At 43.9% G+C, this 24,277-nt stretch overlaps 1 protein-coding gene across 6 annotated transcripts in view; it reads right to left on the bottom strand.

Annotated features, from left to right (window-relative positions):
* Positions 1–15,551: 15,551 nt before the first annotated feature.
* Positions 15,552–24,277, bottom strand: part of ENTREP1 (endosomal transmembrane epsin interactor 1) — a 60,919-nt gene continuing 52,193 nt past the window's right edge. For all 6 annotated transcript variants that reach the window (XM_049710923.1, XM_049710921.1, XM_049710922.1 and 3 more), the window contains 5 exons: positions 23,446–23,575; positions 23,194–23,272; positions 21,727–21,879; positions 19,178–19,470; positions 15,552–16,425 (listed from right to left, as the gene is read on the bottom strand). In XM_049710923.1, coding sequence (XP_049566880.1) covers positions 16,222–16,425; positions 19,178–19,470; positions 21,727–21,879; positions 23,194–23,272; positions 23,446–23,575 — 859 coding nt within the window. In that variant the 3' untranslated portion in view covers positions 15,552–16,221. The remainder of the gene's footprint in view (positions 16,426–19,177; positions 19,471–21,726; positions 21,880–23,193; positions 23,273–23,445; positions 23,576–24,277) is intronic.

The raw sequence follows: 24,277 nt of genomic DNA, 5'->3' as shown, positions 1-24,277 counted from the left end.
TTGGTGGGAATGTAAACTGGTGAAGCCACTGTGGAAAAGAGTATGGAGGCTTCTCAAAAAACTAAAAATAGAACTACCATATGACCCAGCAAATCCACTTCTGAGTATATAGCTGAAGAAAACAAAAACACTAATTCAAAAAGATACATGTACCCCTAATGTTCATAGCAGCATTATTTACAATAGCCAAGATAAGAAGGCAACCTAAGTGTCCATTAACAGATGAATGAAGAAGATGTTGTGTGTGTGTGTGTGTGTGTGTGTATATATATATATATATATATACACACACACACACCCCATATATACCATATATATATGCCATATCTTCTTTATTCATTTATCTGTTAATGAATATGTATATATCTGTACACACACACACACACACACACAATGGAATGCTACTCAGCCATAAAAAAAGAACGAAATTTTGCATTTGCAGCAATATGGATGACTTGGAAGGCATTATACTAAGTGAAATAAGAAAGAGAAAGACAAATAATATATGGTATCACATGTGGAATCTAAAAAATAAAACAAACTAGTGAATATAACAGAAAAGCTCACTCATAGATATAGAGAGCAAACTAGTGGTTACCAGAGGGGAGAGGGAAGGGGGGAGGGGCAAAATAGGGGTAGAGGATTAAGAGGTACAAACTATTATGTATAAACTACAAACATACATTGTACAACACAGGGAATATAACCAATATTTTATAATAATTATAAATGGAGTATAACCTTTAAAAATTGTGAATCACTATATTGTACACCAGTAATTTATATAATACTGTACGTCAACTATACTCAATAGAAAATAAATAAAATAAACCCAAGAGCCTTACAACAGCCAATATGACCTGGTCCCTGGCTACCTCTCTGATCTCATTTCCTATCTATCTATCTTTTTTTTTTTTTTTGCTAATTCCATTCCATTCACAGTACTCCTTGAACACACACCAAAAGCACTCCTACCTCAGGGCCTTTGCCCTTCCTCTACCTGCTCCCATGTGGCTCATTCTCATTTCATCCAGATTCCTGCTGAAATGTCACCTCAACAAAGAGGATTTCCCTGAGCACTTCCTCTAGTGCAGCAGGGCCTAACCTGGTCACTCTGTCTGAAGCAGCAATGCTCATCACCTCCTAACCCTTTATCATGCTTTATTTTTCTTAATAGTCCTTACTATCGTTGCTGTTATTTTAATTTTTTTAATCTGGCTCCTTTCACTCAAATATAATTTGTTTTAGGAAGCAAATATAACACTGATACCTAAACCAGATATAAAGAAATATACAGACAAGTACTGTTCATAAATATCATTGCTAACTTTCTGAATAAAATATTAGCAAACACAATGAATCTAAAACCACATTCAGAAAATAGTACACCATGAATAAGAGGGATTTATTCAATAATGCAAGGTGACTCACTATTAGAAATCCATTAACATCATAGTCCACATTAAAAAAAAAATCTAAAGGGAAAAATCATGATTATCCCTATCAAGTCTGAGAAAAATTTAACACCCCTTCATGAAAATCACAAAAACAAACAAGAAAAACAGACAAGAACTTAGGAACTGAGGTATAAGTATACCTCAACATGATAGAATGTATATACTTTCATCCTAAATCTCTTATTTAATGAGGAAGCATCAAAGGCATTTCCTCTAAGATCAGGAACAAAGCAAGGATGTCAATGATCTCTACTACTCTCCAACACTGTACTAGAGATATCAGCTAATGCAATTAGACAAGAGAAATCAAGTCAAGTTATAAGAACTGGTTGTTGGGCTGCACCAAGCTATAAGAACTGGTTGTAGGCCTACAAGGCCTGTCCTCAGCCAGCTTCAAGACCAAAGAAAGAGTCAGCAACAAACATCAAGGTTTAATGGATAGGGGGAGCTTACATGCCTGAAGCAAGGTCCTGCAGTGACACTTCACCATGGGTGGTGGATGGCAGGCAGGGCATGGGGGCAGGCTTCATTTCTGGGGAGAAGGGTAGACTGCCATTTGTAGAGGAAACTGACCTCAGGTTGACTTGTTGATTACCAGGGAAACTAGCAGAGAGTCACATCCTTCACTGCCCCCTTGATAAGAACAGTCACTAGCTGTGTCCTGAAGCTAGTACGTAGGAAGGTCAGACCTGTGAGTAGGGTATAGGTGAAGCAAGCACTGGTTGAGTAGGGGATGTACAGAGAGCAAAAGAACAGCCACGTTCTTGAGTTCAGGAGCACCACAAAACTGGGGGAAAGAGAGACTCCACTCTTAGGGGGTGCACACAAGGTTTCACATACACTGGGACCCAGCATAAAGCAGTAACTCCATAGGAGTCGGGGCTGGAACTACCTATGAGTCTTGGAGGGTCTCCTGGGGAGGGGGGGGTTGGCTAGGGCTCACTGTGGGGGGCAAGGACACTTGTGGCAGAGGTCACAGTATGAGCTTTCCCAGAGGTTGCCATTTTGGCATCAAGACCTGGCCCTACCCAACAGCCCACAGGCTCCAGTGCTGTAATGCCTCAGGACAAACAACCAGCAGGATAGAAACACAGACCCACCCATCAGCAGACAGGGTACCTAAAGCCATACTGAGCTCACAGTCACCTATAAACACACCTCTTGACATAACTCTGCCCACCAGAGGGACCAGACCCAGCTCCACCCACCAGTAGGCAGGCACCAGTCCCTCCCACCAAGAAGCCTGCACAAGCCTCAGGACCAATTTCACCCACCAGAGGGCAGACACCAGAAGAAAGAGGAGCTACGATCCTCCAGCCAGTGGAAAGGAGACCACAAACACAGAAAGTTAGACAAAATGAGATGGCAGAGAAATACGTTTTAGATGAAGGAACAAGATAAAAACCCATAAGAACAACTAAATGAGAAGGAGATAGGCAACCTACCTGAAAAAGAATTTAGAGTAATGATAGTAAAGATGATCCAAGATCTCGTAAAAAGATCTCAGAAAAAGAGGCACAGACAGAGAAGTTACAAGAGATGTTTATCAAAGAGCTAGAATATTTAAAGAACAAACAAATGGAGATGAACAATACAATAACTGGAATGAAAAATATACTAGAAAGAATCAATAGCAGAATAACTGAGGCAGAAGAACGAATAAGTGAGCTAGAAGATGGAATGGTGAAAATCATTGCCTCGGAATAGAATAAAGAAAAACAAACAAGAAAAGAAATGAAGACAGTCTCAGAGATCTCTGGGAAACATTAAATGCAGCAACAGTCACAATATACGGGTACCAGAAGAAGAGAGAGAAAAAGGGCCTGAGAAAAATTTGAAGAGATTACAGTTGAAAACTTCCCTAACATGAGAAAGGAAATACTCAACTCCAGGAAGTGCAGAGAGTCCCATACAAGATAAAAACAAAGAGGAACACGCCGAGATACATATTAATCAAACTGACAAAAATTAAAGACAAAGAAAAAATATTAAAAGCAACAAGGGAGGGCTTCCCTGGTGGCGCAGTGGTTGAGAGTCCGCCTGCCGATTCAGGGGACACAGGTTCGTGCCCCGGTCCGGGAAGATCCCACATGCCGCAGAGCGGCTGTGCCCGTGAGCCACGGCTGCTGAGCCTGTGCGTTCGGAACCTATGCTCCGCAACGGGAGAGGCCACAACAGTGAGAGGCCCGCGTACTGCAAAAAAACAAAAACAAAAACAAAAGCAACAAGGGAAAAGCAACAAATAATATACAAGGGAATCCCCATAAGGTTATCAGTTGATTTTTCAGCAGAAACTCTACAGGCCAGAAGGGAGTGGCATGATATATTTAAAGTGATGAAAGGGAAAAGCCTACAACCAAGAATACACTACCCAGCAAGACTCTCGTTCAGATTCAACATAGAATTCAAAAGCTTTCCAGACAAGCAAAAGCTAAGAGAATTCAGCACCACCAAACCAGCATTACAACAAATCCTAAAGGAATTTCTCTAGGTGGAATAGAAAAGGCCACAACTAGAATCAAGAAAATTTTGAATGAGGAGGCTCACCAGTAAAGGCAAGCATAAAGTAAAGGTAGGAAATCATCCACTCACAAATATGATATCAAAACCAGAAATCAGGGCTTCCCTGGTGGCGCAGTGGTTGAGAGTCCACCTGCCAAAGCAGGGGACACCGGTTCGTGCCCCGGTCCGGGAGGATCCCACATGCCGCGGAGCAGCTGGGCCTGTGAGCCATGGCCACTGAGCCTGCACGTCCGGAGCCTGTGCTCTGCAACGGGAGAGGCCACAACAGTGAGAGGCCCGTGTAGAGCAAAAAAAAAAAAAACAAAAAACAAAAAACAAAACAGCAATCAAGAGAAGACGAGAGTACAAATGCAGAATATTGGAAATTTATTTGAAATTAAGAGATCACCAACTTAAAACAATCTTGTACACATATAGACTGCTATATCAAAACCTCATAGGAACCACAAACCAAAAATCTACAATAGACACACACACACACACACACACAAGCAATCTAAACACATCACTAAAAATTGATATCAAATCACAAGAGAACAAAACAAAAGAGGAAGGGAAGAAAAAAGAACTTCAAAAAGAAATCCAAAACAATTAACAGAATGGCAATAAGAACATTCATATCTATAATTAACTTAAACGTAAATGGATTAAATGTTCCAACCAAAAGACACAGACTGGCTGAATGAATAAAAAAACAAGACCTCTATATATGCTGTCTATAAGAAACCCACTTCAGATCTAGGGACACATACAGACTGCAAGTGAGGGGATGGAAAAAGTTATTCCATGCAAATGGAAATCAAAAGAAAGCTGGAGGAATAATACTCATATCAGACAAAATAAACTTTAAAATAAAGGCTGTAGCAAGAGACAAAAATGAACACTATAGGGGCTTCCCTCATGGCGCAGTGGTTGAGAGTCCGCCTGCTGATGCAGGGGACATGGGTTCGTGCCCCGGTCCGGGAAGATCCCATATGCCGCAGAGCGGCTGGGCCCGTGAGCCATGGCTGCTGAGCCTGCACATCCGGAGCCTGTGATCCGCAACAGGAGAGGCCACAACAGTGAGAGGCTCGCGTACCGGAAAAAAAAAAAAAAAAGAACACCACATAATGATCAAGGATCAATCCAAGAAGATATAACAATTGTAAATATATATGTACCCAACATAGAAGCACCTCAATATATAAGACAAATGCTAACAGCCATAAAAGGATAAATTGATAGTAACACAATAATAGTAATACCACATTCTCATCAATGGACAGATCATCCAAACAGAAAATCAATAAGGAAACACAGGCCTTAAATGACACATTAGGCCAGATGGCCTTAATTGATATTTGTAGTACATTCCGTCCAAAAGCAGCAGAATACGCTTTCTTATCAAGTGCACATGGAAGATTCTTCAGGATAGATCACATCTTGGGCCACAAATCAAGCCTCAGTAAATTTAAGAAAACTGAAGTCATATCAAGCATCTTTTCTGACCACAATGCTATGAGATTAGAAATTAATTACAGGAAAAAAAAACTGTAAAAAACACAAACACATGGAGGCTAAACAATATGTTACTAAACAACCAATGGATCACTGAAGAAATCAAAGAGGAAATCAAAATATACCTAGAGATAAATGACAATGAAAACACGACAGTCCAAAACCTTTGAGTTGCAGCAAAAGCAGTTCTAAGAGGGAAGTTTATAGCAATACAATCTTACCTCACGAAAAAAAAAAATCTCAAATAAACAACATAACATTACACCTAAAGCAACTAGAGAAAGAAGAACAAACAAAACCCAAAGTTAGTAGAAGGAAAGATATCAAAGATCAGAGCAGGAATAAATGAAATAGAGAGGAAGAAAACAATAGCAAATATCAATGAAACTAAAAGCTCGTTCTTTGAGAAGATAAACAAAATTGATAAACCTTTAGCCAGACTCACCAAGAAACGAAAGAGAGAGGACTCAAATCAATAAAATTAGAAATTAAAAAGTAGTTACAACTGACACCACAGAAATACAAAGGATCAAAAGAGACTACTATAAAACAACTATATGACAATAAACTGGACAACCTAGAAGAAACAGACAAATTCTTAGGAAGGTACAACCATCTAAGACTGAACCAGGAAAAAACAGAAAATATGAACAGGTGAATCACAAGTACTGAAATTGAAACAGTGATTAAAAATTTTCCAACAAACAAAAGTCCAGGACCACATGGCCTCACAGGAGAATTCTATCAAACATTTAGAGAAGAGTTAACAGCTATCCTTCTGAGACTCTTCCAAAAAATTGCTGAGGAAGGAACACTCCCAAGTTCATTCTTTGAGGCCACCATCACCCTGAAACAAAATCAGACAAAGATACCACAAAAAAAGAAAATTACAGGCCAATATCACTGATGAACATAGATGCAAAAATCCTCAAATCCTCAACAAAATACTAGCAAACCAAATCCAACAATACATTAAAAGGGTCATACACTATGATCAAGTGGGATTTATCCCAGTGATGCAAGGATTCTTCAATAGCCGCAGATCAATCAATGTGGTACACCACATTAACAACCTGAAGAATAAAACCTGTATGATCATCTCAATAGATGCAGAAAAAGCTTTTGACAAAATTCAAGACCCATTTATGATGGGTCTCTAGTAAGTGGGAATAGAGGGAACTTACCTCAACATAATAAAGGCCATAGATGACAAACCACAGTTAACGTCATTCTAAACAGTGAAAAGCTGAAAGCATTCCCTCTAAGATCAGGAACAAGGCAAGGATGTCCACTCTCGCCACTTTTATTCAACATAGTTTTGGAAGCCCTAGCCATGGCAATCAGAGAAGAAGAAGAAATAAAGGGAATCTAAATTCGAAAAGAAGAAGTAAAACTGTCACTGTTTGCAGATGACATGATACTATACATAGAAAATCCTAAAGATGCTACCAGAAAACTACTAGAGCTCATCAATCAATTTGGTAAAGTTGCAGGATACAAAATTAATACACAGAAATCTGCTGCATTTCTATACACTAACAACAGAAGATCAGAAAGAGAAATTAAGGAAACAATCCCATTTACCATCTCATCAAGAAGAATGAAATACCAAGGAATAAACCTAGCTAAGGAGGCAAAAGACCTGTACTCTGAAAACTATAATATGCAGATAGAAGAAATTGAAGATGACAGAAACAGATGGAGAGATATACCATGTTCTTGGATTGGAAGAAGCAATATTCTGAAAATGACTATACTACTGAAGGCAATCTACAGATTCAATACAATTCCTATCAAATTACCAATGGCAGGCTTCCCTGGTGGCACAGTGGTTGAGAGTCCGCCTGCCAATGCAGGGGACGCGGGTTTGTGCCCTGGTCCGGGAAGATCCCACATGCCGCGGAGCAGCTGGGCCCACACGGGCCTGTGCGTCCGGAGCCTGTGCTCCGCAACTGGAGAGGCCACAACAGTGAGAGGGCCGTGTACCGCCAAAAAAAAATTACCAATGGCATTTTTCACAGAACTAGAACAAAAAAATTCTAAATTTCTGTGGAAACACAAAAGACCCTGAACAGCCAAAGCAACCCTGAGAAAGGTAAACGGAGCTGGAGTAATCAGGCTCCCTGACTTCAGACTCTACCACAAAGCTACAGTAATCAAGACAGTATGGTACTGGCACAAAAACAGAAATATAGATCAATGGAACAGGATAGAAAGCCCAGAGATAAACCCACGCACATATGGTCACCTTATCTTTGATAAAGAAGGCAAGAATATAGAGTGGTGAAAAGACAGCCTCTTCAATAAGTGGTGCTGGGAAAACTGGACAGGTACATGTAAAAGAATGAAATTATAACATTCTCTAACATCACACAAAAAATAAACTCAAAATGGATCAAAGACCTAAATATAAGATCGGACACGATGAAACTCTTAGAGGAAAACATAGGCAGAACACTCTTTGATATAAATTGCAGCAATATCTTTTTGGATCCACCTCCTAGAGTAATGAAAATAAAACAAAAATAAACAAATGGGACCTAATTAAACTTAAAAGCCTCTGCACAGCAACGGGAACCATCAACAAAATGAAAAGACAACCCACAGAATGGGAGAAAATATTTGCAAATGATGCGACCAACAAGGGATTAATCTCCAAAATTTACAAAAAGCTCATGTAGCTCTGTCAAAAAAGAAAAAAAAGCAACCCAATCAAAAATGGGCAGATCTAAATAGACATTTCTCCAGAGAAGACATACAGATGGTTAAAAAGCACATAAAAAAGATACTCAACATCACTAATTATCAGAGAAATACAAATCAAAACTACAATGAGGTATCACCTCACACCAGTCAGAATGTCCATCAAAAACTCTACAAATAATAAATGCTGGAGAGGGTGTGAAGAAAAGGGAACCCTCCTACACTGTTGGTGGGAATGTAAACTGGTGCAGCCACTATGGAGAACAGTATGGAGGTTCCTTAAAAAACTAAAAATGGAACTACCATATGACCCAGCAATCCCATTCCTGGGCATATCCAGAGAAAACCATAATCCGAAAGGATACATGCACCCCAATGTTCATTGCAGCACTATTTACAATAGCCAATATATGGAAGCAACCTAAATGTTCATTGACAGAGAAATGGATAAAGAAGATGTGGTACATATATACAATGGAATATTACTCAGCCATAAAAAAAAATGAAATAATGCCATCGGCAGCAACATGGATGGACCTAGAGATCATCACAGTAAGTGAAGTAAGTCAGGCAGAAAAAGACAAACATCATATGATATCACTCATATGTGAAATCTAAAAAAAAATGATACAGGGCTTCCCCGTGGTGCAGTGATTAAGAATCCGCTTGCCGGGCTTCCCTGGTGGCGCAGTGGTTGAGAGTCCACCTGCCGATGCAGGGGACACGGGTTCGTGCCCAGGTCCGGGAAGATCCCACATGCCGTGCAGCAGCTGGGCCCGTGAGCCATGGCCTCTGAGCCTGCGCGTCCGGAGCCTGTGCTCCACAACAGGAGAGGCCACAGCAGTGAGAGGCCCACGTACCGCGAAAAAAAAAAGAATCCGCTTGCCAATGCCGGGGACATGGGTTCGAGCCCTAGTCAGGGAACGAAGATCCCACATGCCGCGGGGCAACACAGCTACTGAAGCCCAAGCACCTAGAGCCCGGGCTCCGCAAAAGGAGAAGCCACCGCAAGGAGAAGCCTGAGCACCACAAAGAAGAGTAGCCCCCACTCGCCACAACTAGAGAAAGCCTGCGTGCAGCAACGAAAACCCAACAAAGCAATAAATAAATAAAATTAAACATTTTTTAAAAAATGATAACAAATGAACTTATTTATAAAACAGAAACAGACTCACAGATATTGGGAACAAACTTATGGTTACCAAAGCCGAAATGTGGAGGGGAGGGATAATTCAGGAGCTTGGGATGAACACACAGGCACTACTATGTATAAGATGGATAACCAACAAGGACCTACTGTATAGCTCAGGGAACTCTACTCAAAATTCTGTGATAACCTATATAAGAATCTAAAAAAAATGTATATATGTATAACCGAATCACTTTGCTGTACACCTGAAACTAACACAACATTGTAAATCAACTATAAGTCAATTTTTTAAAAAAAAACCAAAAACTTAGTTTCAAGTTTCCAAAATCTGGAGAGATTATTTTAGATAGACATTCCCCAAACATAATTATTCCTGTAGAGTTTACCTAAAAGCTCTTTTTTTCCCTTTCAGTCTTAGAGATCACACATGATTAAAGTTCCTGAGAGCCCAGGTAAGTCATTTACATCTCAAAGGCACAAGAAGAGAAATACCAGTTTCTTCTAGAGAGGAACCAATTAAACCAATTACAAAAGGCTCACTTGGATGCAATAGCAGAGCCATTAGGGGCCATTGTTCTCCAGATCTCTTGGCAGCCCCCATTCCGCAAGGATAGCCACCACAAGCCCCATATACTGGTGGACGGCCACCCTGGGACTTCCCCCGCAACTTTCAGGATCACCCCTGGAACTTCTGGGCCACAGGAGTTAGTGGACGGCCCTTGCAACATTCCATTCCCCGTCCGGTATTTCCCCACATCTCAGCGTTCACAGGAGCTTCCTCGGTCTCCAGGCTGCTCCTCCAATTAATGGGCTGCACCCCGCAGGCCTACAAGGCCTGTACTCGCCCAGCTTCAAGACCGAAGAAAGAGCCCGAGGTCAGCGACAAAGACATAACGGTTTAACCGATGGGGGAGCTTACTTGTCTGGAGCAAGGTCCTGGAGCGACACCCCACCGTGTGCGGCCAACACTGAGCAGGACGGAAGCAGGCTGCGCTTCCGGGTGGGGAGGGAGACGCTGGTTATAGGGGGACTGACAGCAGGTGCGCTCATTGGTTACCAGAGAAACCGGCAGAGGGCACGCCCCTCACTGCCCCCTTGATAAGAACAATCCCCAGCTGGGGCCTGGGGCGAGTATGCAAAAAGATCAGTCAGGTAAATAGAGTACAGGTGAAGCAGGCATTGGGCAAGCAGGGGTTATACAGAGATCAAGAGAACAGTCATCTTGGGTGGCCTGACCATACACTGGAGAATTATGAAGGTTATTGTGAAGACTGCCTGCTAGTAAGATAGCTGATAATAAATATTAGTCATGATTACTATTTTGCAGTGATACACTGGTGTTAATGTTTCAATTCCCGTGGGTTCCAGTGGTGTTTCCTTTACCTTCCCATAGTTCTGCAGACAAAAAAAAAATGTTGCCTGCCATTTCAGTAAACAAAGAATGTTGCCCGCCATCAAGTCATCAGTCACTGCAGCTGCCCCTGATTGTGAGCACTGAGGAGAATTCAGGGTGGAGGAAAACAGGATACTAGCTCTAGATAGTTAAGATGCCTATCTAAGGAATACTGTCAATGGCACCCAGAACTTTGCATCTTCTCACACATAGAAAAGCACTGAAATCATTACCTCGAGATGTCTGTTTTTTGTGATCAGTCAGTAGTAATCTTTTGATGTTGTACTACGTGTTTTTTCAACAAAAACTCGTATATACCCTGGCCCCTACCTTACCTCTTTGGAACAGTCCCTCAGAGCTATGAGAAGCAGGCAAGAGAAATGTAACTTTGCATTTATTATTATTATTGTTGGTCTGTCCCCCTCTCACTACTCAGCATTCTCTCCTCAGCAGCTGGCTCACTGCTTGCTACTCCGTAGCTCAATAAATACCAGCTGAATGAATGAGAGGATGAAAGCTCCTGCAGAGAGAGAGAAATGGAAGAAATGTGGTACATTCTGGCCCCAGACTTGGCTTCCCTTGCAGAACCCCAGAGATGAAAACCATGTAAACAAAGATGCCCTTGCCCAGGCCCCTAGCCTCGCCCACCCTTTGTTGTTCTCTTCTGCATCCAGCCGTGCCTGGGGGGAGGTGGAGATGCATTCCTTTATTATGCTTCCCCAATTCCTCTCCTGCTGGGTGGAGGCAACAGCTACCCCTTTCCTCTGCCAGTTCTTCCTAATCCTGAGGGATTCACCAAAGCTTGAGGCCTTCTCGGTGTGGGCTTCTCTGCGAGGGGAGCCTTAGCTGTCAGCCACCCTTGGAGACAACATGGGTGCAGAGGGAAGGGTGTCTTCCTGCCCTCCCCTTCCCAGTCCATTAATCCCTCCCCATCCATCAATGTCCACACAGAATCACACAGAACTGGGAAACTCAGGCTAGAATGAGAACCCCAACCAGAACTGTGGTTGTGCACATGAGCCAAGAACTCTTTGTTCCCGGTCCCTAACAAGAGCAAGTTCAGATTGAGGGTGTTTGTTAACTGGGTAGAGTTCTATTATGACTATTGAATCTAATAATTTAATAAGGGGGTTGAATGAGCCACTGAGCCACCGAAAGATATGGAGGAAACAAATGCATAAAGACGGAGTGCAAGAAGCCAATCGGAAGAAGCTCTCTGCTGTGTGCTCCAACTATGTGACATTTTGGAAAAGGCAAAACTATGGAGGCAGTAAAAGGACGAGTGGTTGCCAGGGGTTCCAGGGAGGGAGGGATGAACTGGGGGAGCACTGAGGATGTTTAGGGCAGAGAAACTATTCTGTATAATATTTTAATGGTAGATACATGTCATTATTCATTTATTAAAACCCACAGAATATACAACACCGAGAGTGAACCCTTGTGTAAACTATGGATTTGGGGTGATGATGATGCATCAGTGTAGGCTGGATTATGACGCATGTACCACTCTGGTGAGGGATGTGGACTGTGGAGGAGACTGTGCTTGTGGGGGGGCAGGAGGTCTATGAGAACACTCAGTTTGGCTGTGAACCTAAAACTGCTCTTAAAAATAAAGTTTATTTAATACAAGGTTGGGGTGGGTTGTATTTTGTATGTCTTTTTTTATATTACGGTTATTTCTTTCTCCTGGCAAATCAGTGCTATGGACTGAATGTTTATGTCCCCTCAAAATCCGTATGTTGAAGCCCTAATCCCCAGTGCGATGGTTTTTGAATGTGGAACCTTTGGCAAATGACTGGGTTTAGATGAGGTCATGACGGTGAAGCTCCCATGATGGGATTAGTGCCCTTTAAGAAGATGAAGAGACCAGAGCCCTCTCTCTCTACCACATGAGGACACAGCAAGAAGGTGGCTGTCTGCAAGCCAGGAAGGTGGCTGTTCTCACCAGATGCTGAATCTTCCAGCACTTTGATCTTGGACTTCCCAGCTTCCAGTACTGTGAGAAATAAATAATTCTGTTGTTAAAGGCACCCAGTCTACAGTATGCTGTTATAGCAGCTTGAGCTAAGATAGCTTTTAGTCAGTTTGTTATAGTTTACAAAAGCTTTTGGTCTGTGACAGATTGGAGGGAAAAAAAACTGATTCTTCATCGCAAATAGTGAGAAGCTCTGACCTGCACCAACAGCCCTAGTCCAGGAGCCGGAAGCACTGGTCTCCTGCTGCTGCTCTGTATTTAGCTCTCTGCCTCAGTTTCCCCATCTGCAAACTGAAGGGGTAGAATGACCAGACCTAGCAAATGTGGCTGTTCAGCAAATGCTGGTTCTTTTGGTAAATATGGGCTACCTCAGGCAGTTAGGGGCCATGGACCCCTTCCCTACCCCTCACCGTTTGTTGGGACATTCCAGAGAAAGCAAGTCTTGGGGAAATTCTGCCAGCCAGACACAAAAGCTCACTGGCAAGTGTGCACGAAATAGGTTGTAAGCTTGGGCAAGACTTGCTCTGTCTGAGGACACTGGGACACACAACTTGCGTGAAAGGTTGAGGCAGAGGCAACAGTATTCTGGAGGAGCAGCCTGTGTCCTGCTCCATGCCATGACAGTCTCCTGAAGTAGGGACCAGCCTCTCACTCCGCACCGGTGCAGAGGTAACACTGACGACTGTCCAGTGCTTCTAGCTAGCAAGATCTTGAACATCACTTACTTCCCCAGTGAAAACGTATTCCAAACACCTCTCATGCCAATTAGTCAACCTTCTGGTGTAATTTTATTTTTTTTTTGGGGGGGTACGCAAGCCTCTCACTGTTGTGGTCTCTCCCATTGCGGAGCACAGGCTCCAGACGCGCAGGCTCAGCGGCCATGGCTCACGGGCCCAGCTGCTCCGCGGCATGTGGGATCCTCCCAGACCTGGGCACAAACCCACGTCCCCTGCATCGGCAGGCGGACTCTCAACCACTGCGCCACCAGGGAAGCCCTCTGGTGTAATTTTGATAAGTACCTTTGAGATGTTTTGTTACCACGTCTGGACTGGATTCTTAAGATGCTCTAAGTGCAAAAGAGCTGCCCTCCGTGGTACATTCAGTTATACATACACATAAATAGCACATTATTAATGCCTACGTATTTTACAGTATATTACAGGGAACTATACTCACTATTTTATAATAACCTAAAAGGGAAAAGAATCTACAAAAGAATAAATAAATAAATAAAGGGGACTTCCCTGGCGGTCCAGTGGTTAAGACTTCACCTTCCAATGCAGGAGGTGTGGGTTCAATTCCTGGTCGGGGAGCTAAGATCCCACATGCCTCAAGGCCAAAAAACCGAAACATAAAACAGAAGCAATATTGTAACAGATTCAACAAAGACTTTAAAAATGGTCCACAACAGAAAAAAATCTTTAAAAAAAATCTATAACAATCGTTTTTCTATACACTTGAAATTAACACAACATTGTAAATCAACTATACTTCAATAAAAAAGTAAAATTAAATTTTTTTTTAAAATTAAAAATAAGAATAAAAATAAAATAAATAATTTTTTAAAGTATATTACACCCAGCAAATAGAGAGATGAATTGCATGGCCTCTAAGTTCCCTCCCAGGGCAAATATATATTGTAATATATAATATATATTTTTTACTTTAATATTCCTTGAAGACAAAAGTCAGTTTTCTGAGTTCACCAATACCTTCAGACCATGGAAATACATGGGACTATCCCCAGGCTGAGGGACAATTCTTCAAAGCTGAGATAGGTCTTCACTTCCTGCTGATAGGCATCAGGTGATGCCCTCAGTTTGTGTTCCCCCAGAACACAGAGGCACCCCAGCTCTGTGCCTCCAGTCTTTCCCCTCTTCTTTACTCAGTGCCCTGACCTCACCCCAATTCCCACTCTGGCCTTGTTTGTTGTCTTGGAGCTGGGGAAGTCTGTGCTTCCACAAACCAAGCCAGAAGTCTCAGCAACCACTTTCTCACAGAAACATGAAATGGCAAACTGCTACTATTCGGGAGGTCAAGGAATGGAGTGCTTTCTGGAGACGGGCGGCTTGGGTGAGAATGGTATCTCTAGTGCTTAACTTGTGAGTGATCTTGGGCAAGGTACTGAACCTCATTTTCCTCATCTTTAAAATGGGGACAATCACAGCTTCCACCTCTTAGGCTGTTGCGAGGGTGACATGAGACTGTCAAGCCCCCAGCATAGTACCCGGAGCCCAGGCGGTACCCGACAGGGACAGCCAGCTTCACAGTGTACAGCCTCTTTGTTTAGCTCCTCACTGCCACTTTATCCCATATCCTGACCTAAACTAGTCCCCACGTGGCATGGTGATCATCTGAAATATAATTAAATCTGCACTCTTCTGTTGCAAACTCTTCCATCATATCTCACTGTTAGAAAAATCCAGCCTGAGGCTCCTCTCACCTCTCCCCTCGCTCGGGGCTGCAGTTACCGTGGTCCTTGCACTGGCCGTTCCCTCTGCCTGGAACACTCTTCCCTGACCCTCAAAGTCAAGTCCAGTTCCAATGTCATTTCCTCAAAGAAGCCCTCTCTAATGGCCCCATCCTCCTTAGCACTAATCCTCAATCTGTAACCACTTTACTGACTTATTGCTCATGACCCCACGAGAAGGCAGCTCAGGGAAGCCAAGCACTGACTGAATGGATGAAGGATGCATTGCTATCCACGGGGCTTGGGTGCTTTTGAGATTAAGCTGCTTTGGTGGCCTGCCCGGACCTGACCCCCTGGCCACCACTGTTGCAAGTTCCAAACCCACTGTAAGGTAAGGCCTGGCCACCTAAGCATAAACAAATGTTGCACAGTGAGCCCGGAAGTCCAAGGTAAACACTTTTATTCTCAGTTCTGCCTTAGCTGTCTCTAGTTTTGCAAGCATGAATAAATGGAATCAACAAGAATCCTCTCCCTAAATGTCTTTCAATAAAATGTGTCACCAAACAAGTTTCCTGTCTTTCCTAAAGAGAGTGTGATTTGAAAGTGACCTCACATGAGCCTTGATCATCGCAGTATATCAGGGTTAATCATCCTGCTTCCGTGCCAGTTCCACTCTCACTTGGCAGCAGATAAACAGCCGCCCCGCAGATCTGCCCTTCCAGCCAGGTAAAGAACTCAGTGAGGAGGGGAGCCGCGAGGGGCGCGGCGGGCACAGAATCCTGAGCCGCTTCCGCCCACAGCAGGGCAGACCCGGGCAGAGAAGGAGATGCGGCTTCATTCACGGCCTCCAACTCTGCGCGTCCAAAAGCCAAATGGGTCCGGAATAACTCGTCATTCCTCCTCGAGTGCCCTTGGCCGGCAGAAAGGGGAGCCAAAGAACGGGAATAAATGTTCTCCAGAGCGCCCCCCTTTCTGAGGAGTACCCAGAGGGGGACCCCTACTCCCAGCCAAGAAACTACAGGGTTAGGAAGGGGATCCATCCCCTCAGAGGCCCTGGGTGCCTTCCAGGGCCCATCTTTCTTCCTGCTCCTCAGAAGCCCGGGCCCCGCAGCTTCACAGGACAGTCTCTCGGATGACGCCAATGAGGCTGTGTGGCCTCTCAGCCTCCGCTCGCCGGGGCCTCCTCTCGGCTCTCGGCCTCCCCGCGGGGACAAAGGTGCTCAGGTCTCCGCAGCTCCGCAGGTGCAGCAGGCCAGGCTGTCTCCTCGAGGGCAGCACGAGGGCCCTGGAAGTGCTGGGCTGCATCGGGCCCATGATCTTTGGGAGAATAAACAGGGTGACAAAGAGATTAAGCTTCACCAGATGTGGTCCTCAGACCTGCCTCCTACATTTATCCATGTAATATTTAGTTTAGTCGCCTTGGGAAAGAAAAAAGGGTGTTTTCCCAAGGTGGAACCCACTTGGAATTCCAGAGAGTCTCTTAACATGTTGCCTCTTTTCTGAAGTTCCTAAGAAATACCCCAAATTTTCTGTTGTTTCAGCTGTAGACCTACCATGCTTAACTCTTTGTTTGTTGCAATCTCCTGCTTTATATTTAACGTTCTTCTCATCACTTTTTCCCCAACTTCCCTGTGGTCTAAGCCACTGATTCTCACTGGGTCTGCACATCACGAGAGGGGAGGGGAGCCTGTCAGAAAAGTAGATTCCCTGCTCCCCCCTAGCAATTCTGACATGGGAATCTGGAACGGGGCTTGGGCATCTGTATTTTTAACAAGAACTCAGGTGATCCCAATATACTTGAAAATTGTAAAACCATCGGTCTGCTTAAGTTTATAAAATGTCAGCTAAAACTAATGATGCTTCTAATTGATCTGATAACTCTTCAATTAAGAAAAAACATGAAAACAACATAAAAACTAGGCCAATTTATTTGTAAAAGCTGTTAAGAATGTTTCTACTGCTAGATCTATTTTGCAATGCAGCACATTTTAAATATTAAAATTGTAAAACATTTTAAAACTTTAAATATATCATATAACAGCAAAAATGGGCAATCCCCGATCCAACTGAGATTGATAAGAGGAGAACTGCTGTGTACATACAGTTTTTAAAATTACACAGTCGTGTCTGTATGACCTATATTGCTGTTAGCATGTTGGGAAAAACTCAAGTGATTTACTACCATCTAACATCACAGAACGATCATTGGGATGTCTTTTTGTTTAGTTTCCACCATTCTGAGATTTTAAGGTCATTAAAAGGTTAATCCCCCCAAAAGATGGGACATCAAATTTTTCTAACACTCTGTTATTATATTTGTCTTTAAGGCTGTTTTTGTTTCCTGAGTAAGAAGAAAATTCCAACATTCATAGATGTCTACTGTTATTACATGGTAAGTTAGGACAAGTGGTTTGGATATTGGTAAAAAATTAAAATGGATATAAAAACACATCCCAATAATACTAGAGAAGGTGAAAATGTGCAAAGCTGGGTAGAGTCAGAAATAAAAGCTCCCTTGCCCTTGTCCCTGCCTCCTTCTGTCTGGGGGATGGTGTGGCATTATGATACCTCACCACTGGGATCCAGTTCTGGAAGCCCCGGCAGATGGCCCAGAGTCTACTGCAACAATCCCTGTACCTGAATTTTGATCCAGTCTGTGCACAAAGACCTCGCAAACATTTATAGCGATAGCATCTGTTGAACTATAAGTGCTTGTTCTCTTTCCCCAAAGCTACTTTCCATCAAGCAAGACTTTGCAGAAGGTCCAGACCCACAGCTCTGCAGATGCTCCAGCTCTTACCTCACCAGAACTTGGCAGCTCCAAATACTTGCTTCTGTTTTTCAGGCAATTGGGGTGAACAGAGGGAAGGAGGCAGGGAATGACATCTGGAGGAGACCAGGGACATGTGCGTGTAAATCTCTCTCCTACACAGGCTACCAACTGGAGCCTGACCTAGGACTACTGGTTGACCACTTTTTTAGAAAGCAAACAACAAAAGGGCCCATGGTTCATGGACCTCTTCACACGAGTAATCAGACTGTTCTGCTCCCCACAGTCCCCTGAGGGATGGGACAGAATCTGGCTTCTGGCTTCTGTAAGAAGAGGCCAGCAGGTGGGAAGGGGAACAGAAAGGAAAGTGAGGTGGGGATTTGTTCAATCTGCCTGAAAAACGTACCTAGGATCCAGTATCTGGCAATGACCCTGAGAATCAGGCCAACTCCACTCAAGAAGTATTTGATGGGCACGTAAAACCCACAGGCACAGCCGAGTAACACCCGTGAGCCACTGCGCACTGAGGTCTCCTACGGCTACCCCACAGACACGGAGCTACAGAGCAAACACCCAAAAGGTAAACGCTGCTTTTGAAAGAGGTGGGTGAGGAAAGCTGCGACCCATTCCCACTTCTCGTCAGAGGGAAATTCCATTCACTCAGAGATACGGGTGTAGAGACCACCTAGTCCAACACTTCACTTTAAAGACGAGAAACCTGACACGCAAGTGGAATATTTACGTTCCCGGTTTTATCTTTTCACAGGCTACTTGTTTGGGGATTGCCGTGTGTTTTTTAATAAATGGAAGGGAAAAGGTGTTCGTTCCTTTAAGTCTATCAGCTTAGGTAATCTTGCCAAACATTTCATGGGAACATGAACGGCTCCCAGAATCTTGCCAGTATTAAAATTCACATATGTCCATCATTGTTGAAGGGCTGAAAAAACGTGCCAGATCAAGGGAAACGTTCAACTTAGGAAATGGAATGTTAAAGGTACTCCACACTGCCCATAGCCCTTGCTTTCATCCCTGAGCTGCTCCCTTTTCTTTTTCCAAGCATGCTTCCATATCTCGGAAAAATCGGTTTCTCTTCTCTTGGGCCAAGAAGGCTGTGGCAAAGTCACATGTGAAAAGAAAGCACGCAACTTCCTCCTCTCCTTCCCCACACCTCCTAACCCCATTCCCCTTGATACAGTGACCATGGACTTTCTGTGCCTTCGACAGGAAACCAGAGAAGCCGCTTCAGCTGCTATGGAAACAAGTCATCGGATTCATGCCTGATATTAATAATATAACTACCTGTTCTAGAAAACTGGCACTTGTGATGGCTTCCTCCATGTACTCCTCATCGGACTTCAAAACAGATTTAATGTTTTCTACAAGTTCATGGATGTCCGGGGTCATGCTGCAGGAGGACTGCTCCAGGAACCTCGCCACCAGCAACTTGGTGTCCATGTAAGATTTGTAATCTATTAAAGACCTTGGTCTGCATCTCGAAGCCCGGGATCTCAACCCTCTTCTCAAGGTCACCGCAGCCAGGTCTGGTCTTCCCTCAGTCTGAGTCGCGGCTTCACAGCTGAGCACGGGGACAGCTGTGGGCAGAGACAAACAACACGCACCTTTTGGCCAAGCCCCGTGAACACACATCTGTACTTGAAACAGCACAAACCACGCAATTCCATGTGGAAAACATGTGACAAATGCTGACGGCCATGCACATCTTGCTTTTCCTCTTGCAGGAGGAAAAAAAAGAAAAAAAAACCCTAACACCTACGACACGAGCTTACTCCTTGAAGTGTAATTTCAATAGGACACGTCCCCCAAATATTTTATTGTGCCACATAAAACGCAACCATCAAGGTAAAGAGAGATGACAGAGAAGAGCATCCAGAATGCAAATCATGATGGAGCAATGGTTTCATGGGGGTGATCACCAATACATAGGGATGGTTTGGGCAGGCAGAAAAAACACAGTTGACTGATGGAAGAATGTTCTGGGGAGAGGATGAAGAAGCCACAGGAAGAGAGGAACTGAGGAGAGACGAGACTTGTGGCATGAATGGAATGCTCTGCTCACACTGACTGTACCTTTGTCCTAAACATCCTCAGGGGCACTGTACTGACTTATAGTATCGACGTCACACCACGGCTGGGAGGCGGCGCTAGGGCTGACTATTACAGAAAGAGAAATCTAGTGCAGAAAAAGTACACGTCATTCTGGAAGTCAACAGAGGGCCTGGGAAATCCACCACAGGCTAATTTCCACAACTACTACTTCAGCAAGGGTATAAGGACTGGCAGAACATTACTGCACTGGCAGATGGGTAAAGTGAAATCAGGCCTGGTCTCCACATGTTCATAAGCCAGCCAGCAGCCTTCAGGGTACACGACACTGGAGATTTCAGTCTGTGAAGGTCTGACAAGCAGGAATTTAGATATTCAAGGAAGAAGGGAGGCGGGGGTGGGAAAACAGGTGGAGGAAGGGGAGCATTCCTTTTCCTCTGGAGAAAGGCAGGCATGAGGAGTTCTAAACAGGGGTTGGCAGCCGTCTTCCTCGGCTGCCACGTGCACATCACAGAGAACCTGACTCTTCGCGGAACACTCACTACAGACACTCATGTGTGAGGACAGAGTCAGGGACTCCACTGTCGCTTGAAGGCGACCTGGTCCCTTCCACAGCAGAGGACTCCAACGGGTAAACACGTGTCATCCTTGCCCCTGCAGCGCTGCAGAAGGGGAGCGGGTTCTGGAAAGATCTCGTTAAGCTGTGTAGACAGCCAAGTTCCTGTGGAAGCTGCAGGTGGCCATCCCGAGTCCTCAGCTTGCCAGGTGGGGCAGAGAACCCCACGGTGAAGACAGGTCCGGGGAGCTGAGGGGCCAGAGGGCGCTCAGTCCCGGGCAGGACTCCTCCCCGCTCAGAAGCCGCTGGAGAGACAAGAGGAGTGTTCCCTCTGGCTCCCACACGGTCAGTCCAGAGCTGTAGCAAACAACACAGGCTGTCAGGGGGACAGAATACAACTAGGAGATGACGTGGGGCCCGGGACAGAGCAGGACCAGAGGGTCTGCAAAGCTGTATTTGCACAGAGCTTGAAGACAGCATAGGCAACTTGTTAGGACAAGTCACCGAAAGAAGCCTGTGCTGGTGGGATTACAGACTTTCATTTTCTTCCTTTATTTCCTCTATTTTTTTACAATTCTCTACAAGGAAGAGGTATTTGAAGATGTTCAGGCAGTCATATATTCAGAAAAGAAGATTCAATGTTATTTTCAGTTAAAAATTTTTTTTAATTAAAAAAATTGTAACTATTAAAATTTAAAATTATTCAAATAACATCTATACACAAACAAACTCAAAACGGAAAGGGAGAGAGGTGGAGTGTGAGAGCTTCGCTCTATCCAAAGTTCTTAAAGCAAGGTCAGATTTAAATAATTCAATCTACTCATGCACAGTAAAAAGATAACTAGTGTTGAATTTCAGAAGAGGGCAGTAAAAAATACACCCCTTTGACTTTTTCCTGGAGAGAGAATGTTCTTTCCCACAGGACTGGGAGCATCTAGGAATCAGAACTAGGTTTGCACTGTCTTCTTCGTGTGGTACTCAGCACAGTATCACGTGCAACCAAACGCTTCTGATGACAGTGACTTGACAAGAAAAATTCTTAGCAGCCTTAAAAGACATGGTAGATGTCTACCCTTAACGTGCATGCAGAATACCTGATTTTCCCAAGACCTGTCAGCCCCCCTCCAAGCTCTCTCTTGAACCCCAGGGCCTTGGGTGGCCAGAGCCACTCGGCACCTATAGGCGAACAAGCACAGTGCCCTGCGAAGAACTTGGGAAATGACATCACCTCTCTCTGCAGAATGATGAAGCACAGGGTCACTCTTGGATCTCGTCCTCGGGGGCTGGAGAGCTCTCCGGTTCCTCGCCGGACACAGCTGGTTGGAGCTGGGAGTTGAAATGGCTGCGCCTTCTTCTCTAGGTGTGTTAGGAATGTCCCCACCTGATTTTTTTTTTTTTTTTTTTTAAAGAGGAGAAACAGAAATCATTTCTGTTCAGCTGGCACCTTCAACATGCTGGGCAGGAAACACCTGTGAGCCCAAACCTTCTGGGACAAGGGTAATACAGTTCATAATATTTGCTTAGGCTGTGGGCCCAGTAAGTTTTTATCTTGCAGCACCGTGGGAAATGCTGCCTCCTCAAACTACCCCTCCACACCTAAAACAAACGAACAAAAAGCTCTAAATCCAGGAGCAGAAAAAGAAGCCATGCTAAAATGCCTAAAGGTGCTTGGCGTCTTCTCCAGTGGAGCAGCCTCGTGCAGCATCGGAAAGGTCCTAGCCGTTTTACCCTTTCTGACAACTCAGGCTGACCTTGATTAGGTGGAAGGTGATGGGGGTACAGGCGGGGTGGCTGCCCTGGGGCTGCAGGCCAAATGCAAGCAGAGGGTGTGTCTACGGGCTAGGCTGGGAAACTCCCAGAAAGCCAAGTTAAAGAGCCAGTGGCCACTAAATGAATCAAAGCACTCTGGAACTGGATGACTGCTGTTCAGGAAAATAAAGTCCCATCACTTGTGAGCCTGACTCGTGGTTTGGGAAACTTTTTTAAGAAATGTAAGAATTAAAAACATACTTAGGAAACAGAATCCTGCTGCATAATTCTACTTAAGACGGAAGGTGAACAGAGCAGAAATCCATTCTAAATGGCGCTGCTGAAAAATTACCTCCACCTAAAATAGCTGAAAGTTGATCCATTATTTATCACCATTTGCAATTTTGTCCTGTGGACAGTTCTCTGGGCCATTTAAAACCTCTCCAAAGAGAGAAAGCGGTAACAATGTTCCCTTAAGTTACAAGGATAACTGTAAACGGACTCTAGTATTTAATGCAGGATTGCAAATCAGCATTCAGTACGTGTGAAGGTAGTATGACCTGGGTCCTTAGTTATAAATGAGCAAATCACTCTGCAATAGGTAAAACTCTTTTTGTCTCTTTACAAGAGCTTATCTTATTTTAACAGGAGAAAAAAGATCTTAGATCAGAAAACACAGGAAAACCAAATTAAACTCTGTAATCCATTTCTGAAAAGTCTGGTTATTCGTAAAAGATTCTAAAGAGATCTTTATTTCTGTTCACATATTATTTCCTACTTGTAAGCCCTAAGAGTTGATAATATTTTTATACCCAGAAAAAAGGATATAGCTTGAACCATTTGCTCCAAGAATATTTGACCTCCAACAAAATATCGTACAGATGATTATTTTACCATTTTTAGTCTACTGAATCATGAGTTTGGGCAGCAATAATGTATTTATTACCTTGAATCACTGGCATGCAGATCGGTTCCAAAGGGCTGGTGGCAGCTCCTGATCCTTCTGGCATTTGGAATGAAGATCCCTGCAACACAGGAAAACAGAGCGTTGTCTGTTGATATTCAGCTCAGCCACCATCTGGACTGGAGTGAACTTGAAAAGATCTACAGGGCATGGTCCCTTCCCCACCCCGCTCTCTGTGTGGCTGCTTTTCCTACTTGCCGTCGATGTACCAAAGAGAAACTCTATGGACAGTACCTGCTGCTGGTCCGTCTGGCTCACCACAGCTTCATAGGGAGGCGGGGGGTCCAGAGGACAGAACACTTCCACGCCTTTGATGCGCGCTCCGTAGATATGTGGCAGTGGTATAACATCAGGACCAACCATCCTAGGAAGAGCATCCTGGTATCAGGAAGCGTGTTCTGGCCATCTGATGGTAGTGTCTCCAGCATACTGGCCTTCACCTCTAGAGGGTTATCCACTGACAATGGGGAAACTCACTCGCCGCTCCAGGCTACAACCTCCTGGTCCAGGAGCAGGGGAATAACCTAAGCTGCTCTCGGATGGAGTGCCCAGAATTCTTAGGCAAGTGACAACATAGAAAATGCAATACCATCATTCCTTTTAAATTTACTAGTCAAAGAGCAAACAACAATCCGTAAGAGACAGAAGGCGAATTAGTGGTTGCACAGGGGCTTGGGGAAAGGGGGGGACGGGGAGTGACTGCTTAATGGGTACGGGGTCTCCTTGGAGGTGCGGAAAATGCTTTAGAACTAGATGGAAGTGATGGTTGCACCATATTGTGAATGTACTAAATGCCACTGAATTACACACTTTCAAAAGATTAATTTCATGTTATGTGAATTTTACCTCAATAAAAAACAAACAAACAAACTAAAGATTCAGGGAAACTCAATTATTTGTTACATTAGTACATGACAAAAGTTTCTTGCCCGGGTTTCCCTCACGTCTAATTCATGGTAGAAACTCACTATTTGTTAAATAAACGTTTGAAATAATGAATACATTTTTCAAAAAAAAAGTGAACAACATCACAGCTCAGAGACAAAGCAGCAATGCTGCAGGAGGA

Source organism: Orcinus orca, chromosome 6 (genome assembly GCF_937001465.1).
Source record: "Orcinus orca chromosome 6, mOrcOrc1.1, whole genome shotgun sequence".
In the NCBI taxonomy this organism is placed as follows: domain Eukaryota; kingdom Metazoa; phylum Chordata; class Mammalia; order Artiodactyla; family Delphinidae; genus Orcinus; species Orcinus orca.
The sequence above is the reverse complement of the archived record's forward strand: the minus strand, read 5'-3'. Positions and strand labels throughout refer to the sequence as shown.